Below are 27,698 nucleotides of genomic sequence, written 5' to 3'. Positions count from 1 at the left end.
GTTACTGTCTATTTTTTGTATTTGTGAAAAATCTAATAAAAACTAAATTAAAAAAAAGGAGGAATTTTCCTTTTTAAACTATAAGCTTGAACAATCACTTGATGAATTCATTTAGAAATAGTATATTTCAACGTGGAGGCCGTCATGACTGCCTGGAGGCTGATGCCCCTGGCACTGGAGAAGCAGCACATTTAAAATAAAAATGCTTAAACTTCTTAACTGGTAAAAGAAAACTTTTCACATTAGAAATTTTTGGGATTATACGTATCCAGATCGGCTCCAAAAAAACGTTCACCATGAAAAGGGAAAGTGGCCAAGAGCTTTTTGCATGGCTCTTCGGCTGACCAATTTTTCAACCATAGGATTCTACGCATATGTACCAGCCCTAGCACGAGCCATGAGGCCTGGAGAATAGAATCTTTCATAGCGTCTACTGTAAAACACATCACTTCTGATATTCCGGCCAAATCCTGGGCCTGCTGATCAGGAATAACTGAGTACTACTGTAAACTGGTCCTTTAAGGACTGAGATACTCTGATTGCTGCCAGCACAGGTTAAACCTTTGAACCTGCGTGCAAAATATAGTTTTTAAAAAGGAACTCCAACTTCTTATCCATTGAATCCTTTAGTATATGAGCACGGTCTACTGGACAAGTCAGGTTTTTATTTATAGCAGCATCAATTGCTGGAATTCCCAATTTCTTATAAAACTCTTCCTCCATAGGATAAAGTATTTCAGAGGAAAAAACTGTTTATCTGGGTGCTCCCACTGAGAAACATTTGAGGATGCCATACTTACCTGGATGTATCTAAGCTTCCGTGTGACTGTAGCAGTCCTTCCAGAACCCTTTTTTTAAATGTTTTTCACCCCCCTTGCGACCATAGCCCGATGCACAAAGTAGAGGTACTACCAGAAGGAATGCATCCACTGCTTGAACAATAGTCCAGCCCTGTCGGTGCTATTAATGCTCAGTCTGATGCAGTATGAAATGGGTCAAAAATGAATGCCTGTGTCACCAAAACCTCTTAAATGCCACCTTTGTTCTTATGTCCCTCCTGCAGCATTTAACAGCACAATTGGTGCCTTTTAAAACATACCCTCACTCGCTGGAACGTTGGAGGACCTCTATTTTTGAAAAATTGCTTTTTCCCGCAGGAGCGATCCTATGGGATCCACAGGGAGGAAGGAGAAATGGCGAGGGGGTGCTTGGAAGCTGCCGAACAGCGTGCCGTTCACGCCATTTTATTTTTTATTTCTTGTGGCGCACTTTCCCTGAGAAGAGGGGAAGAAAAAAAAAAACAGCACAGTGGGGCATCTGGGGGGGAGAGGGAACCCCCGAAACTTCCCGGAGGTCCGCTGCTTGGCCAGAGAAAGAAGAAACTGCTGCTTCCTAGACACAATGTTGGCTTTCTGAGAAGCATGAGATGGTAAATGCTCACTATAGCCCCCAGTGGTGACACATAGGCATGACAACACTTACTAAATTTAAAGGAGACAATCATAAAACAAATTTTAAAAATGTCTTAGAAAACTCACCACTTACCTTTCCCGCCGCAGGGTTTTCTGTGGTAAACCAACAGACCCAGTTATGTCAGCATTTATTTCTACTGGTAGCTAAGATGACAAGTTTACACATACTTACATTGTGCACTTAGTAGGTTGGCGACCGCAGCTTTCAGTCTTCCTGCCAGCCACTCTAGACTCTCATGCAGATTGGCGAGGGCTTTCAAATCACTGACATCACTCATAATCTCATTCTGAGGAATCAGTTTATCTCCAAGGTTTCCTATCAGGACTTCTGACTCCTTACCAAATGCAGCTCTGAAAAGCAAAGGAAAATTATACAAAAAAAATTGTCATTCAGAGCTTTAACCACAGAAAACAAAGAAAGAATATCAGATTTTATAAAATGTGATACAAAATCAAGTACTTTTAATAAAGTTTATAAAATTGTTAAGTTAGACCCGAGAGGAAAGACCAGATTAGGTGTGTATTTCATGTCTTAGCGAAAAGCAGTCTCTCCTCCGAACTAGTGTTTACCTGTAGGACTCTCCTTCTCACCCATCCCTTCCCTAAAGTGTCTGGCACATTTTCTTTATGATGGCAGTCATATTGGTCTTGCATATCTGACCTTTTGCTAAAGTCTATGGCTGGCCATACAGTAACCATTTTTTTTTTTTAAATAAGTACCACAGATATCCAGACCTACTGTACCTCAATAGGTTTTCAGATCCAAAAACTGAGACGGAAACATTTTCAAACCCTGAAGATAAATGTTTGCCGTTTGTGGGACACACTATTAAATTTAAAGGGAAATTCCAGGAATGGAAATGGTTACATTCAGCTTGGACCAATGTTGGTATATGTGTGTCATAAATGTGGAATTCCTGTAGAAGCGGATAATCACTGTAGTAGGCACAGTTACTACAGCTTCCGGGTCCCGTTTGGAGAGGTGCGCTGCTGCTTAATGAACCTTGGAGGTCACTCGCTTGGTAAGAAAAATTTTCAGAAAACACCTTACATTTTCTACATGAATGCAAATTATTCTCTGGTTGAATGAGAAGACTGTGGCATCACCCCCTGCCTCCCCACCTCGTTTAGTCAGAACAGCTTTACATTCATTGAAAAAATGCAAACTGTTCACTGAACGGATGGCAGCCATGCTGAGCAAGCAACATACTGTGTTCACAATGTAGCACTCGTCACAAAGCCACAAGTTAGTGGAGATCACTGTAGTACTGGTGCCTACTACAGTGGTTTCTGGCTTCCCATGGGGGCCCAACAGGTATAGCATATACATACTTATATTAGACGAGGCTGACGTAAAATTACGTTAGAATGAATCATTTGATTATGTCCCTGGGGCAGCAAAGCAAAAAAACTTCAGCTTTCAATTAAAAACAAAGCTAGGGTGGTAACTTCATAACCAGAATCCTGAACAGCATTTAGAGAGTGCTTATGTCAATTTAAATTGTTACCTTTGTATATATGATCTGAGCCAAAGCATACAATTAAAAGTACTAGCCAATGTAGACGGAGATGGAGGTAATACTTAAAATTAATCCATCTAACAAAATCACTTCAGAAAGCAATGGGGGGGGGGGGGGGGGGGGTTGTAAAATTGTAAAAACAAAACAAAACAAAAAAATTTGCATATAATTTGCAACAGCCAGTATATGTAGTAAATTAGGAGGGAATGTGTAAATAATCATGAATGAAAGAATGTAACTGGACTTGCCCTTAAACAGCTAACATCCATCACCAGCTTTCACCAGTGCACTAAACTGGAAAAGAGCAAGGTGATTATCCTGCAGACTACATCAAATATCTGCATTTTAGGCTTCAGCAGCACAGATTTTGCTTAGTGGCTGACAAGTACGATAAGACTGTCTATTAGCGCACAGCTGGATATTTCAGACATTAGCAAAAAAACAAGATAAATAGAAAAGAAGCTGCGAGACAAAACATGTGTAACAAGTCTGGATCACTTAGATTTGAAGCAAATACTTGGCCGCAAAGACTCTGCTGGAAATCCAATACTATAAAGTGAGGATGGACCTAAATTAGAAATTTCCTTAAAAACATTTAACAGAAATTAGTTTATTTTTGCTTGGGGATGGCAGCTCATTTGGCAACAGTGGAAAAATCCCACCCTGCAAGATGCTGGAGCTGAGCGGCCAGGAAAAAAGTCTGAGAATGTGGTACTGCCATGCTCCCCTAATCTTGAGGGTATTGTAAAGTAGTAAGCTTAATTATGGCAATGCCTTATCTCCAATTAGTGCATGAAACTGAGAGACAATATTTATGAACCTCTTTTGGGGGATCCAGACAGGGAAGCCATTTTTGACTTAATGACGTAGGGTGAGCGGCGTGCTGACGTCACCGCCATTCCCCGTTGGCCAGGAAGGGCGGGCAGTGTAAACAAGAGAGAGATCCGGCCGGCTCGTTACTATACACACGCTTATATTCAGCTGGAAATTTGTGAGTTTGTTACCTTTATTTTATTGTGTTTGAATTAAAAATTTATATGGAGTTACGCTATGGGAGCCTTTCCGTTTTATCTTACTAAATGGTTATGGTGAAATGGGAGACGCTCTGAGAAGGGGATACAGGAGTTGGAGACACCAGCAGAGCCTATTAAAGGGACCAGGAGTGATAGTCTTGTTTGCAAGCTCATATGATCTCCCTAAAAAGAGATCTTGTCAGCTGGTAAGCCTCACTGAATCTGGGGGTGGATGAACCTCTTTTTCTGGGTGCACCTGCTATATACCTGAAGGGTGTTTTACGGAGTCAATTAAATGGACTGAAATCTCATCTCCTTGTCTCTCTCCCTTTTCTTTGGACTGTTATTGTTTTTTAATTAATTTTTTTGCACCATTTGCGGTCATATCAATTTCTTTTTTGTAAACAGGATATATTATGTTATATTACTATTCTGGCACTATATAAGTTCTAGCGCAGCTTTTTTTTTTTTTTTTTTAATAAATCTTTTTATTGAAAAAAAATAGTGGTTGTACATATAGTAGGAAATCATCATAAAATGATCAATTGAAATGTGATTACAATGAGCATATGCATATCACCTCCAATCGATAACAGTCTGGAAATAATGACAATCATATCCATTGGTAATAAACGAGTAAAAAGTCACTTTCAAGAACATAAGAAAGAAAACAATCTTAAATGTCATATATAAAACAGTCGTCCTGTTTAATTGTTTAAACTCTAATTTGAGAGTATGTATAAGTCTTAGACTCTATTGCAATACAGTTTCCATGGGAGCCAATTCCTATCAAATTTTTGTATATTGCCATCCCTATATGCCAAGATTTGCTCATAGGTCATTACGGAGTTAAGTTTAGCTTTGACATTGATAATGGATGGGGGTTCTGGTGTTTTCCAGTTACTCATGATCAGTGATCTAGCCGCTAAGAACGTATGCATGATCACTGATCGAAACTTTGGTTGGAAGTCGTTTAAATTTAAACCCAAAATGGCCTGTTCTTTCCGGAGTGGGGCTCTTTGCATAGTAATCCTTGAAATCAAATCAAATACCGCTGCCCAAAAGGGGTGTACAATTGGGCAGGCCCATAGCATATGTAGCAATGTCCCCACATTCCCACATCCTCTCCAGCAAACGTTTGAGGCGCCATCAGCAAACTTAGCAGTAAGGTATGGTGTGTAATACCATCTTAGCCATATTTTCCGCATTAAATCGTCATAATTCGAGCACTTGGAATACATGCCCATATGTTTAATAGCCGTTGTCCACTGGAGGTCAGTGAATTCCTGACCTATTTCCTTTTCCCAATTTAATAATTGCGTGGGTTTGGAGAAGGCGTCTTTGGAGTGCAAGGATTGGTATATCACTGAGACACCTTTAGGTTTGGTTGAGTTGGATCGTAAATGAAGCCATATTTTCTCAGTAACTGGCAACTTTACTACTTGAAATGTCTGAAAATAAGAGGCTAACTGTGTATATGTTAGAAATTCCGAGCTGGGAAGATGAAACTTCTCCTGTATCTTACTAAATGAGAGTATTTTGCCCTCCGCAGTTATATCTGTCCAGTTTACCACTTCATGCAGTGCCCATTGAGATAAGTTAATATTAGGTATATTCCATTTAGCTATGCCTAAAGGTATTGGTATTTTTTGCGATGGGTAGAATTCGTTCCCTTCAGATATTATTTCTTTCCATGCTTCGATTGAAGCTTGGATGATAGGATGTTTGGGGATGTTGTTCCGTTTAGTAACGCAAGCTGCCATAAGCAGAGCCAAGGGAGGGGAATCCCTCATCCAGGACCTTTCCAATGTACACCACGGTTTGACGTCTAAGTCTAGAAACCAATATCTCAGTTGATCTAGAAGAAATGCTGTGTAGTAATCTCGCAATACTGGAATGCCCATGCCTCCCGTTGATTTATGTCTATGCTGCATGTTTAGGGAACACCTAGATTTTTTCCCATCCCACACAAAATTCAGCAACTGTTTCTGTAAGGTAGTGAGGAAGGAATGTGGAAGGGGGATCGGTAGGGCTCTGAAAAGGTAGGTTAGTTTGGGTAAAATGAACATTTTGTATGCCGCAATCCGGCCTGACCAGGACAGATAAAATTTCTGTAGCTTACTAATATCTTGTTGTAGAGATGAAACTAGGGGAGCATAGTTCTCTTTATATAATTTATCAGTGGGGTATGTAAGGTTCACGCCTAAGTATTTAATTGAGGTGTTAGCCCATACGTATGGGAAGGTGTGTTTAAGGTATTTTGTTAGTGGTGGACTGATGTTCATTCCTAAAATAAGGGATTTGGAAGTATTGATTTTATAAAAAGAGATTTTGCTAAATTCCAGGAGTGCCGAATGGGCCGCCGGCAGAGAGACCGAGGGGTTAGTTAGGGACAGTATGACGTCATCTGCAAACAGTGATATCTTGTACTGTTGCCCGCTCACCCGTATGCCTTCTATCAGATAGTCCTCCCTCAATCTCTCCGCCAGGGGCTCCATCACGAGGGCGAAAATAATTGGGGACAGGGGGCACCCCTGCCTGGTCCCATTCGTTATGTCAAAGGGCTTAGAGTATAAACCCTCAGTATACACATGGGCTGAAGGATGTGAATAAAGGGCAAGTATAGCGTCACGTATCGTACCCTCTATCCCGAATTTGGAGAGTACTCCGTGCAGATAACCCCAGTGAATTCTATCGAAAGCCTTCTCTGCATCTAGTGAAAGAAGCAGAGAAGGCTCCCCCCTGCACTCCACCATATGTATGAGATTGATCATGCGCCTGGTAGCATCTGTAGTCTGACGTCCCATAACAAACCCAACTTGATCATAGTTAATCAACTTGGGAATAACTTTGGTCAATCTATTTGCTAGCAATTTCGCGTGGAGTTTTACGTCCACATTCAGTAAAGATATCGGACGAAAGTTCTGCGGTACGTTAGGGTCTTTGCCCGGTTTTGGAAGAGTAACGATCATCGCTGTGAGCATTTCTGGAGGGAAGGATGCCGCTGCAGTCGCGGCATCAAACACTCGGGACAGATGTGGAACCAGGTTGGAACTAAAGAGTTGGTAATATTCCGACGAATACCCGCCGGGGCCTGGGGCCTTATTACGTGGGAGGTTGGCTATAGCTTTCTCTATTTCCGATAACGTGAAGGGTGTATTTAGCTTCTCCAGGTCATCATTGGATAATTTAGGTAGATTAATCGAATCCAAAAATGTCGTTATGGAGGACTCGGTGGGTTGGTGCGTTTCCTTATCTGAGCGTAAGTTGTACAGTGTCTTATAATACTCACTAAACAAGTCAGCTATTTCTTGTGGATTTGTGTGTTTCTCTTTAGTACTGGGATTTAAGAGGTAGGGCAGTTTTTGGCGAATTGCCTTGTCCTTTACTTGCTGGGCCAATAGTTTACTAGCCTTATTACCAAAACCATAGTTCTGGGCTTTAAGAGATCGGTAATGGCGGTCATGTTGTGCTACCAATAGGGATCTTAATTCCTGTCTAGTTAAAAACAATTGTTCCCTAAGGGATTGGGTGGTTTGTCGTTTGTTTTCAGATTCCAACTGACTTATTTTTTTCAACAAGTTGTCTAATTTTTCCGTTCGTTGTTTCCTGACCCTACAGTTTAACTGAATAAGCAAACCTCTTATGAAGGCTTTATGGGAGTTCCATATAACGAAGGGATCACTCACTGAGGGTACATTTCGATCAAAGAATGCTACAAGTTCCTCCTCAATATATTTCCTATGCTCTGGTTGAGATAACGTATAGATATCGTTTCTCCATCTATTGGCCCTTGTTTCCAATCGGGTATCCCCTACATCAACCGAAATCGGTGCATGGTCAGACCATGTGATGCAGTGGATCTCCGATTTGGAGATTTGCTGTAAGGTAAATTTATCCACTAAGAACATATCAATACGTGAGTAACTATGATGAACATTTGAATAAAAAGTAAAATCTTTTTCAGATGCGTGTTGACACCTCCATACATCAAAAAGCTCTGAGCGAGAGATGAAGCTCCCCAGAGATACCCTTTTTTTTTGACGTTTACCCGTACTGGAGAGATCCATCTCCCCCCCAGGAACCACATTAAAATCTCCGCACCACACCACCCTCCCCTGTTTAACTGCAGACACCTTTTTCCATAGTTTGTTCAAGAAAGAGAGTTGTTTGACATTCGGTGCATACACATTAACCAGAGTTATTGTCATATTATTGATTTCACATACTAGCACAACATAACGGCCTAAGTCATCTAAGAGAACCTCTATAAGTTTAAATTGGACTGTATTCTTAACAGCGATAGCCACCCCTCTTTTCTTTTTAGAGAAATTCGCTAGAAAGACATGGGGGAATTGCCGGTTTTGGAACGCAGGTGCTTTGTGGGTAGCAAAGTGGGTTTCTTGAAAACAAATGACATCGCTATGTAAGCGTTTAGCTTCTTTCCATGCCAACTGACGTTTGAAAGGGCTATTAAGGCCTTTAACATTGAGTGATGAGATGCGAAAAGGCATGGTGTCGAAGGGGAATCGCCTTCTTTTAGTCAAACTAGTAAAATTTATTACGACTTATTTCCCTACTCAAGAGGACCTGTTAAACAGAAAAAAATAATAAAAAACTGAGTCCGTATGAGCACCTGAGAGAAGGTTAGGACACTGTAATTATGGCTCGTTTACAATACCACACAGATAAGAGTGCAATAGAGATTATAAACTTATTAACTGACCACAAAATGGTGCAGAGTAGATCGGTCAATGGAAGGAATCCGCCACGTACGTGAGCGAACTACCTGCAGACCAGTGCAGTAAAATTTACCGCTCAACTTACAGGGGACTCAAAAGGCAGTAAATTCTGCAAACAGAAATAGAAATCTAACAAAATAAACGTAGATCAACTGAAACGGCTACATGGCGGTCGGGCCATCAGGGGGAGAATATAAAAAAGAACTTAGAAACTATTGAGCTCGTGTCCTTTTCTTGAACACATGGCAATAAGCATACTCATCCTTAATCTGAGTCGTCCGCACGTTCTGGTTCTAGGATTTGCCAGTCCTTTAGGAGCCGCAGACCTTCTTTCAAGGTAGAGATGGTATGAGTAGTGTCCTCACGAACAATTTGTAAGCGAGCAGGGTAGATCCACCTATAAAGAATGCGATGGTTATGTAACGCTTTCGTGATGGTGGATAGTTGCCTGCGTTGTTGCATCGTAAACGCCGACAGATCAGCAAAGAAGGATAATTCCTGCAAATCTTCTGGTAGGGATTCTCTGCGTCTTGTTGCTGCCATAAACTGATCCTTGATGTGGTAGAAATGGATACGGACGATGGTATCCCTCGGAAGATGGGCAGCCACATGTTTAGGTTTGGGAAGTCTATGGATGCGGTCCACAAGTAAGTCTTCCAGCGGTGCCTCTGGGAGGATTGTTTTAGCAATCTGTAAGAAGTGATGTTTCAGGTCTGGAGGTTTAACGGATTCAGGAATGCCGCGAATTTTAATATTATTCCTCCTAGACCTATCCTCCAAATTTGCTAATTTCAGTTTCATGAGCATCATTTCTTCATCCCTGTCATTATGGGCATCCACCAGGTCATTGAAAGTTGTAGCAAATTCACCCATTTTAGATTCAACATGAGCCACTCTCTGCGACACTGAGGATAATTCTGATTTAAAGTTCCTAGTGAGAGTCTGAATGTCAGCATGGATCGTGGAGCGCAGTGACACCAGCATGTCTTTCAATGTTGTGTCCAGAATAGGGGCATTCGCTGTGGGGAATTCTGACAGGGAATCCTGCAACTCTCTGGTGTCTTCCAGAGAGGAATCCAAACTTGCTTCAGCCTCCTCTCTGTCACCACTATCCAGCCTCGGCTTGCTTTTGGCAGGGCTAGTCACCCCCGACAACGAGGGAGTGCTAGTAGTTTTCTCTGAATAGCGGTGTGGATGGTCTGGGAGGTTCGGAGTTGGTACCTGTCTGTTGGACGCTGTGTAAGCGCCATGCTCTTTTCCACCTCGTGCACCGCCGCCATCTTGCTCCGTCTGCCTCCGCTGTGTAAGGAAGTAGTCTGGCAGCTTATTCGGTTTTCCACCGCTTTTTCTTTTGCGCTGAGGCATCTCCAGGCTTGCCCGCTCCTCCTGAGGTGAATTTCGCCAGGAAACGAGGCTTGTGAAACGGATAATCTCCCCCTTTTGGCCCGTGTGTGCGAGGAGCTCTTCACTGAGCGTCCATCCGCTCCGCCGGCTAGCCACGCCCCCCGCGCAGCTTTTCTTTTGAAGTATTGTATATTGTGTGTGTCTCACATTATGTTGCGGCAAGAATTTATTATTATTTAATTTTCTGTTTCACTGGCACAGGATTTTTGAGTATTCTAGTATTTTTTGGACAGCGCTGTTTTCCAATAGTTTTTAAGTTATGTAAAATAGAGTAGTTGAGGCGCCCACATCATGTTAATTAAGTTGACACAACAGAATAAATTTACACCATCGAGAACATTTTGCTTAAATTTATGTAATATAAGTTTAAGATTTAAGGGTAGTCTCTGGGGCCACGGGTGACTATTACACTGATATTACACTGATAGTGGCTGGGGTAAGAGATGTAGAGGGAGAAGAACAGATGTATGCCAATTTATCGAGAACCCTGAATATGACCCAAATTGCTTGATAAGCTGCACTGCAGCAGCTAGAGAGCCGTTAGTGACCTAAAAATATAGCAGGGTATCCGCCGCATAAAGGGAGATCTTGTCGTCCTGATCCCCCCTCCTAAATCCCATGATAGAAGACAAAGCATGAACCGTTGCCAGAGACTCCAATGCTAGGGCAAAAAGCAAGATGACAAGGGGCATCCCTGCCTAGTGCCACGCTTCAAAGAAAAGGCTTCAGATAGATCATTGTTAATCCTAAATCTTGCTTTAAGCCCCGTACACATGATATGAAAATCGGAATTTCATCCGACAACCAATCTGCCGGTTTTCGGATCGTTAGTATGGTGCTTTCGACAGCCGATTCCGGTTTTTCGTACGATAAAAGTTGGATGTGTAGATTCTAAAATATTAAAACGTACGTGAACATAACGTCCAATTTTTGTACAATAGTACAGTTTTTGTCTTAAAAAAATGCAAGCGCAAGACTATGCATGCTCATAAACGAAAGAATGCATACAAAACAATTCAACACATTACATCACTTCCAAAGTTAAATTCTGTCGTACAAGAATTTTCATATGGTGAGTAACCTTCACTTTTCGACATGAGACCAGCATGCAACAAAAAATGAACAAACAGTCGTCCGAAAATCTGATCGTGTGTACGAGGCTTTAGGGTCAGCACAAAGTAATTTCACTCAAGCTTTAAACTTACGCCCCAGCTGGAATCTATTTAGGAATGATTATAGGCAAGTCCACTTTACGCTGTCAAAGGCTTCGGCAGTGTCAAGCAGAAAGGATAGCTCTACAACCTGGGTTGTCAGGTAGTTGTATATTAAGAAAAATATCTCATATGTTTAGGGCATTGGATCTAGCCGGAATGAAGCCAGATTGGTCCACATGTACTAATTTGATGAAACGCATTTCACTAATCCAGTGGCCAAAATACTGCATCTGAACACCAAAAACCAAAAATTCTATTTAGTTCATTTTTAATATTCAAAGCAAACTCAGCCAGAAAATTCCCATTCACTCAACCCAAAAGGCTCTTAGAGTGAGAGCAAAGAGAGATCAAGTTTAAGGTCATGAGTACAGTCCAGCAAAAGAAAACATATAAAAAAAATAATAATAATTAAATTTGAGTATAGGGGTGAGTGTCTGGTAAATCATGGTGCCCATAATCCATTGCTCGGGAATGGGTCTGTGAAAGAATGCTTCCAAGGGGTTTCGAACCAGGTTTTTATGGAGGATGGTTTAAATCCTAGTGTATATTTGTATTTACACTATCTGAATTTTTAGGCATTGTCGCTATATGTGATATAGAGACTATACTGCCCCACAGTTACGGTAGCATAAGCTCAGGAGTCATATACCACTGTCTTCTTGGGTCTGAATGTTGGTATATGCAACAAAAGCACTGCTGCTCTGCCCTGCTGCTCAACACTGTGTGTGCAAAACACATGAAAGACATATACAAAAATAAAGTGGCAAAAAATAAAATGTAACACTTTAGGGCATCAGGCATAATGCCATATAAATTCTACCTAACACTTTGCAAAAGATGCATTCTGAAAGCATTATGTGGTTTAAAGTAGTAAGATTACCACATAATGCCTTCAGAATGCATCTTTTGCAAAGTGTTAGGCAGAATTTATACGGCATTTTCATGCCTCATGCCCTAAAGTGTTTTATTTTTAACTTTTTATTTTATTTTTTGCCACTTTATTTTTGTATATGTCTTTCATGTGTTTTGCACACACAGTGTTGAGCAGCAGTGCAGAGCAGCAGTGCTTTTGTTGCATATATATGGCATTTTTGAATGCTTCTGGCTCTGAATTAATGGCAATGCCATTATTCGTGCCTGATGCTAAAGTGTTGCTTACATTTTATTTGTGGCACGTTTGTATACTGTAAAAACTTCAACCACATTGTATTTTTTGGAAAAAAATTAATAAAAGTTGAAATATATTAGAAGTTGTACTTCTTTTTTGTAAAGTTATCCAACAGATTAATTAGCTAATCACAAAAAGAACACACTAGATTAAGTAAAATAAAAATAAAATAAATAATCGTTATAGTCGATGATTAATCGAAAAAATAATCAATGTATTAGTCAACAGACAAAATAATCGTTAGTTGCAGCTCTAGTCTCATTGCAGGTGCTGCAGCAACTATAAAATAGAAAATGCCTGACCTCATACGTTAACTGTTGATTTTTATCTGAACTGAAGTTCTCGCTTGTTAATAGGCATGTTGTAGCCATGTAATATAAGCTACAGTTTTTGAACTACATACTTGTAGTGTCATACATTTACAATGGAAAATAGAAAATCTAGGGAGTATTTCTTCTGATTCTTCCTTCAAAACTGGTAAAAAAAAATCAACATTATTAATGTAAAAACATTAAAGTGATACAAAACACACACTGTTTAATGTACATTGTACCTTCTATTTCTGTATGTAGATGATGGTACTTTTGCAGGGAAACATAAGCAGCGGGAGATTCTAGTAATTTGTTGCTGGTCACATGTTTAAAAAAATAAAAAATAAATAAGGATTTTTATAACGACTTACCTGTAAAATCCTTTTCTTTGAGTACATCATAGGACACAGAGCCTTAAGTAATTACTTAATGGGACGTCCTATAGCAATGCTACTTGAGGGGAGGCAGACACAACCTGGAGGGTACACCCACAGACTTGAGGGTGACCTATATTGATGCCTGCAGCACACTGCACCCAAAGGCGATATCCTCATACCTCCTTACATCCAGCTGATAACATTTTGTGAATGTACGCAATGAAGACCAAGTTGCTGCCTTACAGATCTGAGCCATGGAGGCCTGATGACGCACTGCCCAAGAAGCACTAACCGCCCTGGTAGAATGCGCCTCAACTTCAAAAGGGTAAATCTTACCCTTTAAGTATGAATTATACCTTGCCCTTTCCAATTAGTGACAGTGGATTCCGACGCTGCCTGTCCTTTCTTAGGACCCTCTGGTAGAATAAATAAGACATCAGTCTTACAAATCTGTGCAGTTGCCTTTAAATGGATTTTCATTGCTCTCACCACATCAAGACAATGTAGTGACTTTTCTTCCCTGGAACATGGTTTTAGAAAAAAAAAGATGGCAGGACAATATCTTGGTTAAGGTAAAAACCTGAAACCTCTTTTGGCAAAAAGTCTGGACGAGGGCGTAACACCACTCTGTTCTCATGAAAAATCAAATATTGCTCTTTACAAGAAAGAGCAGCCAATTCCGAAACCTTCCTTGCTGAGGATATAACAACCCAAAATACCAACCGCCTTGTCAAAAGATCTAAGGGAATATGTTGTATCGGTTCAAATGGCTGTTTTTGTAACACAGACAAAACTAAGTTCAAGTCCCAAGGGTTCAAGGGAGATTTGACAGGCAGATTAAGCCACATCACCCCTTGCATAAAACCTCGGACTAAAGAATGTGTAGCAAGCGGTCTTTGAAATAAGACACATAAAGCTGAGACTTGGCCTGTAACAGTACTCAAGGCCAATTTAATTTCTACCCCTAATTGTAGAAAGGCAATAATTCTGCCTATGATATATGTACCAACCTTTGGATTCACAGCAGGAAAGATAAGCCCTCCAGACTTTAATATATAGTTCTGGAAGCTGGCTTCCTTGCATTAATCAGGGTAGAGATAATTGACCCGGAGAGGCCACGTTTCTTCAAACTGTTTCAATAGACAAGCCATTAAACTTAGAGACCGTGTGGTAGGATGGAATATCAGTCCCTGTGAGAGCAGATCTGGCCGTAGTGGGAAGGACCATGGGCCCTCCACTGCCATCTTTACGATTTATGCATACTATGACCTTCTGTGCCATGTGGGTGTCACCAGAATTACCGGCTTTCTTTCCAGCTTGATCCTGCAAAGAAGTTGAGGCAGCAACTGAATAGGGAAGAATGCATAGATCAGTGAGAACTGATCCCACAAGTCACCAACACATTTGTTTAGCATGCAAGTGGATCCCTTGTTCTGGCCACAAAGTTGACCAACATCATGTTGAATCTGGACGCAAGAAGATCTATGTCCGGAGTGCCCCATCTTTGGCAAACAGTCCGAAATATGTTGGGGTAAAGAGACCATTCCCCTGGGAATAACTGTTGGCGACTTAAGTAGTCCGCCTGCCAATTATTTACTCCCGGAATGACGACTGCCGAAGTTAGAATATGGTTCACCTCTCTCTGCGCTGAGAGACTCTTGGTGCCCCCTTGGTGATTGATATAGGCCACAGCTGTGGCACTGCCGGATTATATCCTGACAGAAAAATCCCGTAACCTGAAAGTCCAGGCCTTTAGAGCCAGACGAACTGCCTGAATATCTAGGATATTGATGGGTAAGGTTCTTTCGGCTCTTGACTACTGTCCCTGGACAGTTATTTTTTCTAGTACTGCTCCCCAGTCTGAAAGGCTGGAATCTGTCGTTACCACTTTCCAGATAACGGATCTGAAGGATTTTCCTTTCAGCAGATTCTGAGTTAGTAACCACCAATTGAGGATTTGTGAAACCGTTAGGGACACCCGTATTGGCAAGTCTAAAGCTTGAATGGAACTGGCCATAGGGAACTGCTTCGAATGAAATCACCATGGTTCCTAGTAAACTCAAGCAAAGGCGAATGGAGGGATTGCCTTTTGACCTGACCATTCGCACCAGTTCTCTTATGGAGTTAATCTTTGCCTGAGGCAAGAACACCTTCTCCCGGGCTGTGTCTATGATCAGTCCCAAGTACTCCAGTCTTTTTAGCGGCATTAAAGATGTCTCTAGGTAGAGAATCCAACCCAACTTTCCAGGTAACTGGTTGTAATGCATGCACTTTGTTCCAAATGAGGCACCGGACTGGTCTATTAGCAACAGATCGTCTAGGTACGCTACGACTGTTATGCCCTGTGCCCTTAACCTGGCTAGAGGTGAGGCCAGCACATTTGTGAACGCCCGGGGTGCTGTGGCTAGCCTGAAGGGCAGGGCTACAAACGGGAAATGCTGCTGTTCTAACTCGAACGGCAGAAACTTTGGGTGAGCGGGAAATATAGGGACATGCAGATATGCATCCCTGATGTCAATTTATGGCAGAAGTTCTCCTCATAGAAAAATAGAAACTACTGACCTGATCGTCTCCATGCAAAAGGAGCGGATCTTCAGGAACTGATTTAGATTTTTTCGATCTAGAATGGGTCTGACATCTCCATTTGGTTTTGGTACCATAAAATTATTTGAATAAAACCCCATACCTTGCTCTTTTGTGGGGATTTGTATGATCACTCCTTGAGATATTAATTGGTCTAGTGCCTGAAACGGAGATTGTCTTTTCTCTGGATCTTTGGAAAAACTTGACCTCAGGAAACGAGATGGTGGAAAGTCCAGAAATTCCAGCTTGTACTCCAGCATTACCGTGGAGATGACCCATCTGTCCTGAATTTCCTCTTGCTAGACTTCTGAAAACTGCAGAAGTGTTCACCCCACCTTGGTGAGGGGGGTTGCCTTTTCATGATGAGGCTTTAGGATTTTGGTTTTTGACCCCAGGACTTCTTTTGAGCCTGGGTCTGACCCTGAGGTTTTCCTCTAGAGTCTCATGGTGGAGGCTGTCGCCACTGCCCAGTGGCGTAGGGGAAAGAGCCTATTTAAATGAAGGGCATTTATGCTTTCTTTTGACTGGTAAAAGGGTACTTTTCCCACTAGAAATTGTTTGGATATATTTGTCCAAATCTTCTCCAAATAGCAGCTCCCCATGAAAAAATAACCCAGTTAGGAGGGTGCTTCGGCTGACCAATTTTTTAACCACAGGATTCTACGCATATGTACAAAGCATACGTGTAAGGCGAGACACCTGGTGAATAAAATCTTTAATGGTATCTATGGCAAAGCATAATGCTTTTGGTAGTTTAGCCAATTCCTGAGCTTGTTGTGCAGGAACCTCTTTAAGAGCCTGTCTAAATTGGTCCTTTAGGGATTGACAGATGCCTATTGCAGTGACTGCAGGCAGAGTAACAGCACCTGCCAAGGAAAAAGTAAAGCAGATCAACAGGGATTCAAACTTTTTATCCGTTTGATCCTTAAAGCGGAGGTTCACACAAAAATTGAACCTCTGCTTTTCGGAACCCTCCCCCCCCCTCCGGTGTCACATTTGGCACCTTTCAGGGGGGAGGGGGGTGCAGATACCTGTCTAAGACAGGTATTTGCACCCACTTCCAGGCATAGACTCCCACGGGAGTCTATGCCTCTTCCTGTCCCGACGCACTGTCTGCTGGGACAAACACAGGTCCCAGAGACAGAGCGGACCATTCCCATTGCGCTGGGTGGCTCGCGCAGTAGGGTAATGGGAAGTGAAGCCGCAACGCTTCACTTCTTTATTCCCTCACCGAGAATGGCGTCGGCAGCAGCCAATAGCCGAGCAATTGGCCTTGGCTGCTGACATCACTGAACTCCAGGAAAGGTAAGTGCCCATTTATTAATAATCAGCAGCTGCAGTATTTGTAGCTGCTGACTTTAAAAAAAAAAAATTTCCGGACTCCCTCTTTAAGCATTTGTGCATTGTCCACAGAACAAGTTAGGCTTTTATTCACACTGGAAATCGCAGCAACTGCTGGTACTTTCCATCTCTTAGTGAATTTCTCCTCCATGGGATAGAGAACGGAAAATCTCTTAGGAGTGAAAAAATGCTTATCCGGGTGATCCCATTCAGCAAAAACAAGCTGTTCTAGTAATGCATGGACAGGAAATGCATACAAAGGCTGAGAAGGTTTTAAGGAACCCAAGGAAGAAACCAAACTTTTAGGAGACTCCGTTTGGGGCAACATGAAAGTGGAACAACCTATCTCCATAAGAGTTTGTATCAGCAATTTCTCAGATTTTAAGGCTGAAAAAAGGTTCATCTACTGTTGTTTCCTCCACAGAGGAATCATCAGTTTGTTTTTCCTCCTGATCGACTGAGGCTAACACCTCTTTCTGAGCCCACTGTTCCCTTTGCAAAGGTTTTGAAGTGGGGGAGGGGGATCTAGCATGCTTCCTATCTATTTGAGTTGAGGATGCGATTAAGGCCCCTAATCTTACTTCCAGACCCTGCAGGGTGGAGGAAAGGACATCTTCAGTCACGTATACAGGGCCTGAGATGTGAGCAGTTGCACCATCAATTTGTTCCAATGGCTCACCCTGGCTTGCAGTGTGGAAATGCGACTTGAGAGACTACCACCTGGGGGTGAAACCTTTAATACTTTTTTTGGTCTTTGTGGTGTCTTTTTTGAATATAGTCATGACAAATAAAGCTGCTATAAAGTTCAGCTTACCGCTGGGGAAAAAAAGTGTCCTTCCTGTGTCAGGAATGGAAGCTTGCAACCCTGACGTGTCCCTGTGTGCAGGCTGCTTGTTTCCTCCTCATCAGCCGAGGAGAGACTGTCACAACTGTAGTTTTATCTGTTTTTGCCTGCCATGCAACCTTGTGGACGTTCACAGCACCTCGCTTAAGCCCCACCCCCTCCAAAAAAATACCACCCCTCTTTTCATTTAAAAATGTTCCCGCAGGACTTTCGGGTCAACACGGGGGGGGGGCAGAACTGATTAGCAGCAGGCACACAACAACAGTAACAATAGATACAAATATTAGCAGTACCAGCTGTGTAAGGGGGGGGGGGTACACTGCTGATGTCCCCATAACCCTCTGGTCCTTTCAGGGGGGGGTTCCCCCTGCACATGCTGCTGCGGTCACACACCACGCACAGACTGAGTGAGCTTTACAGTGAAGACAACAGAGTAAGGTATGTGCATAGACTCCATCTAGTGGAGAATCAAGGCATGACAACATTTTTTCCCTAATAGAAGAATACATAGGTGTTTTTAGTACCCAAGTTTCTTCATTTACCTTATCCCCGCCACAGGATTTGCTTTATTAACAGACAATCCAATCTTCACCCATCAAGGTGGGCTGCGTTTAGCAAACCTTCAAGGACTGGGTCCCTAGATATCGGGGGTTCCCACTTCCTTGGACCTGTAAAGCACCCCACCAGGAAAGCTTTAGGTAATATAGCAAGACCTAAGCCCTGGGTTCCTGGGGGCCAGTCATACAAAGAGGCATTACAGGCAAAAATCTTGTGCTTCAGATACGAGGCCCCAGGTACCATCCACTTAGGCCTCAGTGGCACTTTGGATGTATTTGGTCTATAAGGAGGCCATTTAAATCCAGCATGGATCCCTCCTGGAGCTCATCAAAACACATCTTCACTCGTGATCAACACCTTAGACACTGGCGAAAAAACTGATGTGCTCCTGGAAGGAGGAGGGGTTATATAGGGAGTGAACTTCCTGGATTGGGTATACCAGTGTCCATGACCTGAAGGTGGCCTATAACCCATCAAGTAATTACTTAAGGCTCTACGTCCCATGATGTACGATAAAGAAAACAGCCTTTGGAATACAGAGTAACAAAATCAATAATAAAAAAAATAAAAATAAATTGGCATTCAAATACATGTTTGAAATTAAAATCTTTATTTTGTTGTGGAAATAACATGATGTGACTGGATGCCTGACAATCACAAGCTATGTCATGCTCCTCAAGCCTGTGTCATAAAATAAGAGGGAGAAGAAGCCTCCATTAAGCAACATGAAATATCCCACCCCCATTGTGTTCAGCTGGTTGTTAAGTATGGGAGAGGGGGGGGGGAGGAGGGAGGGGGTGTGCTGTCATTTACCCCTGTGTATATGCCCACTTGTGTGTCTCTAAAGTCCCATGGGCTACTCAGATGTGATAGGGTGGAAATGCGGAGCATAGAAACTCACTGAAAACTGAGCATGTGCATAGTTGCCACCAAAGCTGTAAAATCTCAAGCTGAATTGGGGACAAAAGGTGGAGATAGAGAGCAGCTGGATCAACCAGTTTTTTTTGTAGAATACAGAAAACAAATCTCATAGTGACTGAGTATGAATAGGATGTAATACAGCATTTATCGATAGTTTTTTATGATGAGGGTTTAGTGACACTTTAACTACTTCAGGACCAGCAGTAGTAAACAACTGGAGCACTCACTATTCTGAGCAGCCGTTTGTAAACCATATTTTTTCATTGGCTGCACGGTCATATGGCAGTGCAGAACATGGAAAATATGTAGAGAGCCAATGAAAGTGGCTCTATACCACCTTACTCTTGTGAGAAGGGCTGTGATTGCACTTGTCAATATACAAGTCCTGATCACAGGCAGAGATACAGTGCCAATGACCAATAACAAGTATAAACACTGGCTGCGATGAACAGCCAGTTCTCCCCTAACAGTGACACAGAGAGATGTTTAAGAGAAAAGTTGATGGGGGAACTTGCTTATAATTGCAGCCAGTATTACAGTTCAAAAGTCACCAGTGCCCCTTGCCTGAAAACAGCCAGTGCCTAATTATAGCAACTGCTTGATAACAGCTAGCTCCCGTTTTCATTTAGCTGATCACAGCCAGTGACAGTGTTTACCTATTTAACTTGGGGTGTCTGCTTTAACAAATGTCATAATTTTGAGGGGGGCTTCAATTGTCCTGGAGCTTGAGAGTCTCCAAAAAAAGTGATAATCAGGAAATCATATGCGTAATTTATGTCCCCTGTGATTAGGTAACAAAAAAGTCTCACATGTAGTATTCCAATACTCAAGGAATAGCCAAAGGTGTTTTGGGGGAGGTCTATGCCTTGTGTGAAAAATATATTTTTGTGGAGAAAAAAAAACACTTTTGTTTTACTTACTTTATTTAAAATAAATAAATAAAACTTCAAATCTTCAAAAGATTTGCCATGCTTTTTAGCAGGTCTGCTTTCCAAAGTGGTGTTATGTTGTGGGTGTATCAACTGTCCTGGCACTTCAGGGCCTCCAAAAATGTAATAGGTAGTCTGGAAATCAGATGCATAATCTATGCCCAAAGGTGCTCACTGGATTTTGGGCCCCTTTATGCAGCTAGGAAGCATAAAGTTTCAAACATGTGAAAACTCATACATTTTTGTAGGAGGGCGTTTCTATTATCTTGGAATATTAGGGCCTCAAAAATGTGATAAGCAGGTAGAACACCAGAGTTCATTATTTCAATGGCTGACAGCCCTTTAAGTGAATTAAAATACCGGGAGGCAGAGGTGGGCATTCTGATGATGTGACCGCTGTCACAGTGGTCACGCAATTCAAAATTCCTGATCCCAAGTATGCATCGGGAGCTTTCTATGACAATTCAGTTGCTACGCTCTCACCACAGTAAATGGTTTATATAGAAACACATCAATATGCAGCAGCTCAATGTTAAGTCCACCCGATAAGTGGTCACATATATGCATGTGGCTGGCGGGAAGAGGTTAAATATCATCAAAAAGAAAGTTCTATCTGTCTCAAAACTGATATAAAATTAATTTGGGCACACTGTTGCATGACAGTCAAATATCACAAATGGCCTGGGAAGAGGTATAACATGCTGGTTTTGAGGTGGTGAAACAACTCTTGGTATTGCAACAGCATTCAACTTGAGGGGTTAAACATTCTGTGAAACTTGTTCTTGAGTAATGTCTTTTCTTGAATTGCTTTTGTATCTAATCATTTGTTTCCAGGAGGGAAGTTAAATTTGCAAAATAAACCTTTTTTTCTTGGTGCTGAATTGCCAATGTGTTTGTTAAAGTGGTTCTGAAAGCTGAAGTATATATTTATTTATTTTTTACCTTAAAGTGGTAGTAAGCCTTAAAAAAAAAAAAAAACCTGCAAGGAAAAGGTGTAATGTGCTAGTAAGCAAACTTTAAAATGAAGCTCTCCAGCGGTGCGCTGTCAATGCCGACAGGTCTTCCATCTTCACCCGGTCTTCCTTCCGGGTTTACAGGCTCCGGTCCTTTGATTGGACAAGCTGTGATGATGTAACTCCCATGCACGTTTTGCAAGTTTTTATTTTTTTGTGTAATATGTGAATTTTTGGGTATGCTCTCCTTTAAGATTAGTAGGGTATTTTCCCTCTTCCTGTTTTATGTTATCAACTAAACAAGCGTAACTGTGTACAGAAAACAAAAGAGAGATGAGATATTAGAAAATCTAAGTCCTAAGACTGATACCCTACTTGCATCAAGTATTTATTAGTGATTGTAAACGATTACCTTGTAAAAAAAAAAAAAAAAACATTGAGTTTAAAATAGAAAAGGTAAAACATTTGTTTATAGATATACAAAAATACATTATAAATGCCTTTTTCCCCCTTTTTTTTTTATAAGTGATCACATTCCCTCTGTTCCCAGCTGCATAAGAATTGGGGGAGGAGGATAAACAACAGTCCACCAATCTTCCCAGTGAAAGGCTGTGCAGGGGGGAGGGGCATGTCAGGACAAGTCTGATCATTGGAGAGCAGACTGAGATCCCAGCATAGTTAGAGAACTGACCACGATGTGTTCTCCTGCTTTGCATGATAAGTTTTTAATAGAAAAAACTGGCTGGCAGGAACCCCAGGGATTTCACACAAAGGAAGCAATACAAAGAGAACAGGATAGTTTTTCACACAAGTACATGGTACAGCAGGCAAATATCAGGAATATGAAATGTTGGAATAACAAACACTTTAAGTTGATGTTTAAACCTTTAGTTGATGCTGCACAGTACAATACTGAGATTATAGTTCATGGTTCATTTAGAGGAGACACATATATTGTCAACAGTACTTGGTGTTGAGAGAGAGTGAACTTCTCTCCTTTTTCTGAGTTTGTTTGGTGTCTGTTCTTTGGAGACACTAATCGTCTGCTTCAAGTGCAGAAAGGAAACTCTAGGAGAAGCAAAGGGTGTCTATTTCCTAAGAATGATGCCTAGGACATCCTGCATGTGCGTGGCATTGTGCACATGATAGATTAAACTGTATCCAATTATCTCACATAGGCTACTTTCACACTGGGGCGAGCGGGCTCCAGCGGTAAAGTGGCGCTATTTTTAGTGAGGCAACAAAACACGAAAAATGGCAAGGGGGTGAATACTTTTGCAAGGCACTGTAGGTCTGTGTTACATTGTACTTGTATTAAAAAGCGTCCTGTTTTTTTTTTTTTTGCATTTCTTCCTTCTTGTGAAATACCTGGTGACTGCTAGCCCCCTATTTTTCTGTTTTAAAACTGACCATGCTGGGCATGGAAGCACATCCATTCTAATGTAGTTATCTTCTTTGAATTTTACTTGGGAGCACAGTCTGCCTGTATTCCAATGGTCAGTCTTCTGCTGGCACGTCCCCCTGCCCAGCTAATCACTGGGAAGATTAGTGTATCTTTTCCCTGCCTCCTAATAACACAACCTCCCGAAGTCTCCACCTCAACTCCCAAAAGTACGAGAATAGAACACAAACATTTTGCCTTGCATTCCTATCTTAAACGAAATAAATTGTTTTATAAGGAGAGAGTTCACATATACTTTAAAGTGAAGCATCCCACCCTTTCAGGAAAAAAAAAAAAAAAAGCACATCAGCATACAGCTCTGCATGCTAATATGAAATAATCCTATGTAAAATAGTTTAACCACTTCCCACCCGGCCGTTATTCTGCTTTACGGCCGGGCGGTGGTTCAGTTATCCTGACTGGACGTCATTCATTATAACAGCCACGGCGATCGATGGTGTCGCGTGTCAGTCACACCACTACACCAGACACACCACTACACCGATCTCGGTAAAGAGCCCCCAACAGAGGCTCTTTACTGTGTGATCAGCCGTGTCCAATCACAGCTGACCATAGTGTAAACAGGAAGAGACGGTGATCGACTTTTCCTCACTTGTGTTCGATAGACGTGAGTAGAGTAGAGCCGATCAGTGGCTCTCCTGAAGGGGGGGGGGGGGGGTCGAGTCTGCGCTTTTTTTTCAAAATGTTCAGGCTTTTTTTTTGTTGAGCAAGAAGTTAAAATCGCAGAGGTGATCAAATACCACCAAAAGAAAGCTCTATTTGTGGGAACAAAATGATAAAAAATTTGTTTGGGTACAGTGTAGCATGAATGCACAATTGTCATTCAAATTGAGACAGCGCTGAAAGCTGAAAATTGGCTTGGGCAGGAAGGTGTGCAAGTGCCTTGTATTAAAGTGGTTAAAAATTGTTTTATTAATATACAGGATTTATATAGTGCAAACAGTTTGCGCAACGCATACACGGCAACAATTTTCACAGTGCTTTACAATATAAAGGGAGACAGCACAGTTAAAATTCAAAAAGCATAGGAGGGTCCTGCTTATGAAAGCATACAATCTAATAGGGAGGGACAGGTGATACAAAAGGCAATAACTGTAGGAGATAAGCTGATAGAAGAATTACAATTCAGATGTTAGGTGGAGGTAAGATAGGCTTCTCTGAAGTGATACGTTTTCAGGGATCGCCTAAAGGTGGACAGAGCAGGAGATACCTGGAAAAATTGAGGTTGAGAGTTCCAGAGGATGGGAGAGACTCTGGAGAAGTCCAGAAGGCGACCATGGCAAATTCAGAGACATGGGCACTAAAGAGCAGGATGTCCGGGGAGCGGAGAGGAGAGTTTTGGTGATATTTTGAGACAAGACTGGTGATGTAGCTTGGAGCAAAGTTGTGAATAGTTTTCTATATTGCTGTTCGTATTTTGAATTGTAATCATTGGGCAATCGGGAGCCAGTGGAGGGATTGGCAGACAGGAGTTGTGGACACTGTGGTAAAGTAGATTAGTCTGGCAGCAGCACTTATTATAGACTGAAGTGGGATAAGGCTCTGTGTAGAGATCTATGAGAATGGGTTGCAATATTCAAGGCAAGAGGTAATAGGGGAATAAATGAGCAGCTTGGTGGTTTCATTGGTTAAAAGGGGGCATATCTTAGAGATGTTACGGAGGTGAAGTCTATAAGTTTTGGGCAGTGATCAGATGTGGGGCTGAAAGGACAGGTCAGCGTCAAATAATACACCAAGTAGCCTGGCATGAAGTGAGGGACTGATAATTGCACTATTGATTTTGATGGAAAAGCCAGGGAGGAGGGCACAGGTAGGGGGTGGGGGTGGAATTACAAGATCATTTTTAGAAAGATTTAGTTTGAGAAAGTAGTGTGACATCTATGCAATGTCAGTTAGTAATGCAAGAGAATACTGAAGGAGTGAGATGAAAAGTAAAGAGATAGATTTGGGTGTCATCAGCATAGAGATGGTATTAGGAGCGAAGAGAGGTTATCAAGTAAAAAAATAATAATAAAAAGACCAAAAATGTTGAAAAATTTTTTTTTTTACTTCGTTTCTGTCAGTAAATTTTGTAATTAAGTAATTTTTTCTCCTTCACTGATGTGCGCTGATACGGCGGCACTGGTGGACACTGATAGGCTAAACTGGAGGTCATTTATGAGGAGGCACTAATATACCACACTTATGGGCACTGATAGGCAGCATGGAGCGGCGGTACTGATGGGCGACATTGATGGGCATTGATGGACAGCAGCGATGGGCATTGATGGGCAGCACTGATAGGTGGGACTGATAGCCAGATGGGACTGGCATCACTAATGGGCACTAATTGCTGCCACTGGTGTCGCTATTGTAATCAAAGCCCTGATGATCAGTGCTCTGATTACATGTGTAGATGTCTCCTGTGAAGAGATGCCACTGATGGGTTCTCCTCGCCACACACTTTGTCAGTGTGAGGTGAGGAGCGCCGATTAATGGCATCTCCGTGTTTAACATGTGACCGTATGCGATTGGACACAGCCGATCACATGGTTAAAGAGTTTCAGGCACGGCTCTTTACAGAGAGCGGGGTCGCGCTGTGTCCTAACAACATGGCGTTGCCGCGATCGCTGCACCGCGAGCCCCCACGGGTGCGCGAGAGCGGCCGTTCTGGGATGCCGTCATATAACGGTATCCCAGAACGAGAGCCGCACCGGGTGGGGCGGGGCGGGCGGCAACTAGTTAAAGTGTTACTGAACCCAGGACCCTGCATTTACTAGATCTGGTCTACCACAGTACACAGAACATGGAAATGCAATTATTTTAGTAAATATAAACGGCTAAATGTGACAGTGCTGCACTATGTTACAAACTATATGAATATAAATAACTGACTGTGAAGTATGTGTAATAATTGCAAATAATAAAAGTCCAAACAATAAAACAGAGAAAATAATTCTTCAAATGATGTGAAAAAAATGTGTGTGATGTTTCTTCAAAGAACCTCCTCATCCAGGGTGCTCCCACCACCACATGCAATGCTCACTCACCTCCTTTACACGACCCTGCAAGGGGTCAGACATGCCTTGCACTTTGTGTCAATACTCCCTCCAAGGGATCCTCAGTGATCTTTACTTGCTCAAGGAATAGAAAAAACAATCTAAAACTGGTATAACTTCCATCCACTGTGTTGCTTCAAACCTTAATCTGCATTTATAACCGGTAGATGCAAAAATACACGAAAGAAACAAAATAAAAAGTGCCTCCTATAGTGAAGTATCTGAGGGATTAGTAATGAAACCTCTCCTCCCCAGCTAGCAATAAACTCACATTTATTTAAAAGATTAAAAGCATTGATAATATAATCAGAACAGTCTCACTCAGTTGGGATAAAAGTCTAATGCCAGGCTCCACCTCTACTAGTTTCGCCACCCCCCACGTGGCTTCATCTGGAGGACCGTGCCAAGTGGTTGTGGAGGGACCAATTTATCGTGTATAATATGGAAATAACCAGCGTTCCCAAGACGACTGCACATGTGCAGTAGAGATGCCCTGTGTTAGTATGACGCAATGTAAACACACATTGCGCTATTATGATGCACTTTCGGATGAAAACTGGAAGTTGCTGGACACTAAATTATTAGAGGACAGTGGAAGGAAAGGACGATCAGAGAAAACAGAATCAAACAGCCATTTTACACAATACAGTGGATTAACCCCTTAGGTTCCACAGTGAGTGTAACAAGTATGCTTTACTGCATATACAGACTGATTTTACTGTAGTGAGTTTAGTAACACTTTAAGTCCAAGTGGTCAACAGTATCAAAGACAACAAAAAGGTCCAGTAGTAAGATTATGGAGTACTGGCCATTGGTTTTAGTAGTTAGTTGTCAGGAGCTCAGACAGTTGTAGATTAAGTGATCTAAAAGTTCAGAGGTAAATGGGAGGAAGGAGATGGGTTTTAAGTTGTTCAGACTGGGGGGGGGGGGTCTAGGGAGGTTTTTTTTTAATATGGGGATGATCTATGCATGCTTTAGAAGGGAAGGGGAAGGTGTCAATAGAGCGGGAAAAATTTAAGAATTGGGAGGCTATAGGATAATGGAAGAGCTTGACTGTAGTAGTTGTGGGGGGACAAGGCCCAGGTGGTTGGGTGGACACTTGAGAAAAGTTTGGTAATCTCTTCTGTAGAACCCGGATCAAAAGAAGAAAGTACTGTTGACAGCGTATGTTAAGTGGGGAAGATATCTGTACAGTGGAGAGGTCCTCACAAATGGCTTCAATCTTATTTTTTAAGTTATTGTCAATGTCTTGGGGAGTGAGCGAGTTAATGGGTGGAGGTGGTGAGAGATAAGAGCTAACAAGGATTGGATGACAGAGTATTAATACAACTGACAAAGTAGCTTTGTATGGCAGCATGGAGGGAGGGATTGTATTTTAGGAAGGCAGATTTAGATAGGATGAAGTCTTGCAGGGATTCCGTTTTTTGTCACAGTTGCTCATGAGCATGGCTATGCCTCTTGAGATTTCTGCTGTTATCAGTTTGCACAGATTTAATGGTCAGGGCCTGATTCTGTGAGGAGTAAATGCATCCACTGAGAATGAAAATAAACATTGTAGACAGAAGTAGCCATGTCAGGGCAGAACAGGGATGAGATTTGTTACAGAGGTGATCAGTAGCAGAATAGAGAAGCAAAGGGTTAAAGTGGTGAATGGTTCTATTGGTATCTGTTTGCTGCATGGAGGAAAAGGTGGTTGAAGACAAGGACACTGTGAAACAGAAAAGAATGTGATCAGTAAGGATGAGCTCAGGCGTGTTCACATGGAACACGTACAGAGCCCGCCAGGAAGTCGGCGAAGCGCTGCACTAATCACAGGCAGTCAGACATTGCCCCGATGTGCGGGTGCAG

General features: G+C 42.0%; 1 protein-coding gene across 1 annotated transcript in view; it reads right to left on the bottom strand.

Moving 5' to 3' along the window:
• EXOC4 (exocyst complex component 4) overlaps positions 1-27,698 on the bottom strand; it is a 716,245-nt gene that overhangs the window by 187,767 nt on the left and 500,780 nt on the right. The window contains exon 14 of the mRNA XM_077471880.1: positions 1,645-1,823. Within this exon, the coding sequence (XP_077328006.1) occupies positions 1,645-1,823 (179 nt within the window). The remainder of the gene's footprint in view (positions 1-1,644; positions 1,824-27,698) is intronic.

This window comes from Lithobates pipiens, unplaced genomic scaffold (genome assembly GCF_037356315.1).
Source record: "Lithobates pipiens isolate NorthernLeopardFrog02 unplaced genomic scaffold, aLitPip1_a1.2 Scaffold_8, whole genome shotgun sequence".
In the NCBI taxonomy this organism is placed as follows: domain Eukaryota; kingdom Metazoa; phylum Chordata; class Amphibia; order Anura; family Ranidae; genus Lithobates; species Lithobates pipiens.
This window is presented reverse-complemented; position numbering and strand designations above follow the sequence as displayed.